Source organism: Buceros rhinoceros, unplaced genomic scaffold (assembly GCF_000710305.1).
Source record: "Buceros rhinoceros silvestris isolate BGI_N320 unplaced genomic scaffold, ASM71030v1 scaffold21252, whole genome shotgun sequence".
NCBI classification, from domain to species: domain Eukaryota; kingdom Metazoa; phylum Chordata; class Aves; order Bucerotiformes; family Bucerotidae; genus Buceros; species Buceros rhinoceros.
The window spans coordinates 1-2,272 of NW_010399720.1; the positions used below are offsets into that span (position 1 = coordinate 1).

A 2,272-nucleotide genomic window follows, 5' to 3' on the forward strand; every position below is an offset into this window, starting at 1 on the left:
AGCACTCCTGCACCGTGCACCAGCAGTGCGGAGAGCGATCGGTGAAGAACAGGGTGGTTCAGGGAGGGTCCTGCCAGCCCAGGGTTGCTCCAGCATCCCCGAGCTGGCCCGGCAGCCGAGGGCAAAGGTTCAGGGGCAGCTCACAGGGTCGTGGTATCCCTGGGCAGCCTGACAAGCTGGAGCGGCCACTGTTTGGGAGCACGCAGCCAGGCAGATGTTTGGACAGAGGGCACCTCGGGCAGGGGAGGAGTAGGCAGAAGTGTTTGTTTTCTTCTGACAACACCCTCATACGTCGGATGAAGCAAGCGACAGACTTGGCTGACCACAAACCAGGCATCATCTTCTAGTGTCCTGGAGCTCTGACTGGCTGGAGGAGCATACAGGATCAGGCCTCCCTGGCACCACATAGCACCAGGCACTGCTGTTTGGAGAAGGGGCTGACACAGCACAGCAGGGTCTCAGGAAGTGGGTGCCAGAGCTCCCTGCTGCTCCCTCCTGCCTTTGGGGCTCTGAGTACACACAGCCCAGCTTTGCGAACAGATGCCCACATGCCTTTCCCTGGATCCCAGCTGCTCCGGCTTCTCTCAGTCCTGCTCTGCAAGACCTGTGCTGTGTTGGGTCCTGGCTGCCAGCAGATACTGATGGGCAGGCTTCAACCTGGGCCATGGCTGCCCATGGCCCCAAGCAGCGTATTCGCCACCAGAGAGCCACGCGCGGCACCGGGGCGGCCATCTCTCCCCCTCTGCCTGCCACCACGCGTGAGGAATGTCTCCCCGTGGTGACGAATCCAGCTGAATCCGGGCGCAGGCTGCGATGCAGTCAGTCACCAAGGGAGATTGTACCACGTGCATCCTCACAGCCGCAGGGAACAGGGACCAGGGCTTCCCTGCTAGGTCCTGCGCAGCCCCGCATGCTTGGCCCCTCTCCTCAGGGGCTCTGACAGTGCCAGGGTAGGATGGAAAGTGCCCCTTGGGCATGGCCCTCTGCAGATCCACTTGTAAACGGGTGCCCAGCTGCCCCTGAGGAATGCTCCCTGGTGGGCAGGCATGCATGGTACCCTTGGGTGAAGCTGAGGAGAGGGGAGCTGCAGCTGGCAGAGCCTGGAGTGGGGCTGATGCCAGTGGATGTCCCCTAGCTGGCTTGTGAGCCAGTGACCCCAGGGGTATGGCCTGGGGGTGGCAGGCTGTCCTTGGAGCAGCCCAGTCTGGCCCCAGCCTGGTGCTGCCCTCCCACCACTGATCATTAACCACCCTTATCAGGTGACAGGTTCAAGGACCCACATGGGGACTGTTGTCCCCAGGTTGAGCAGAGCTCACCTATGCTGGGAGCAGCGGGGCTTGGATCTGCCGACAGCCACTGTAATGGACTCGCATTTCAGGAGAGCCCTGTGTCTGGCAGTTGTTCCTGTCTCCACTGTCCTCTCTTGGCCTTCCTTCCCCAAAAGACCCCCCCGGCCCTCCATGCATCTCTGGGGTGGGTGAGGGATGTGCCGCTTTGTGCTGGGGTTGGTGCCTGGTGTGCATAGTGCTGGCGGAGGACATGTACCTGGAGATACCAGCCCAAGCCATCTGCAGAGCACTTCGAGGATGGTGCCTGCTTGGAGGGGTCAGAGGCAGGTGCTTGGACTCAGCTAGTGCTGAGCTAATCCCTGGGATGAGTGGAGAGCATGCTGGACGCAGGCAGAACAGTATTGGAACAGGGAGGGACTGATCCAGCCCCACTACTGGCCTTGTCACCTTCACCCTGCCATGCTCTGGTGCATCACAGGTGATGTCCCGACGCCTTTATGGCCCTATCTGGAAGTCGACCTTCGGGCATTATGAAAACATCAACATCGGGAGCCCGGTGGTGCTGGAGCAGCTGCTACGGCAGGAGGGCAAGTACCCCATGCGGAGCGACATGGCCCTGTGGAAGGAACACCGGGACACCCGACGCCTGCCCTATGGACCATTCACTGAGTGAGTTGTCCTGCCCTGGCTGCGCTTTGCGGGGTGGCAGGTGGCTCCTGGCCTGCCCTGGCCCAGGTGGCAGCTCGCATTGCTCCCTCTCCTGCAAGCATCGTGTCCTGCCCAAGCAGAAGGGCATGACTGTAGTGGTTGGAAAGATCCCTGGGGTGGTTCCAGCCTGGCATCCGGAGATTGGGAAACTGCCGCCAGCCACCCCATCCTCATGCAGGGAAGGGGAGCGCTGGTACCGCCTGCGCCAGGTCCTCAACAAGCGGCTGCTGAAGCCCTCGGAGGCGGTGCGGTGAGCCGGGGCCAACGGGGACGGG

The 2,272-nt window shown here is 62.0% G+C and overlaps 1 protein-coding gene across 1 annotated transcript in view; it reads left to right on the forward strand.

Annotated features, from left to right (window-relative positions):
* Window positions 1–1,767: 1,767 nt before the first annotated feature.
* Window positions 1,768–2,272, forward strand: part of LOC104489441 (sterol 26-hydroxylase, mitochondrial-like) — a gene marked incomplete at both ends in the record, with an annotated part of 1,520 nt that continues 1,015 nt past the window's right edge. Inside the window, 2 exon segments of the mRNA XM_010131606.1 lie at window positions 1,768–1,958; window positions 2,176–2,256. Coding sequence (XP_010129908.1) covers window positions 1,768–1,958; window positions 2,176–2,256 — 272 coding nt within the window.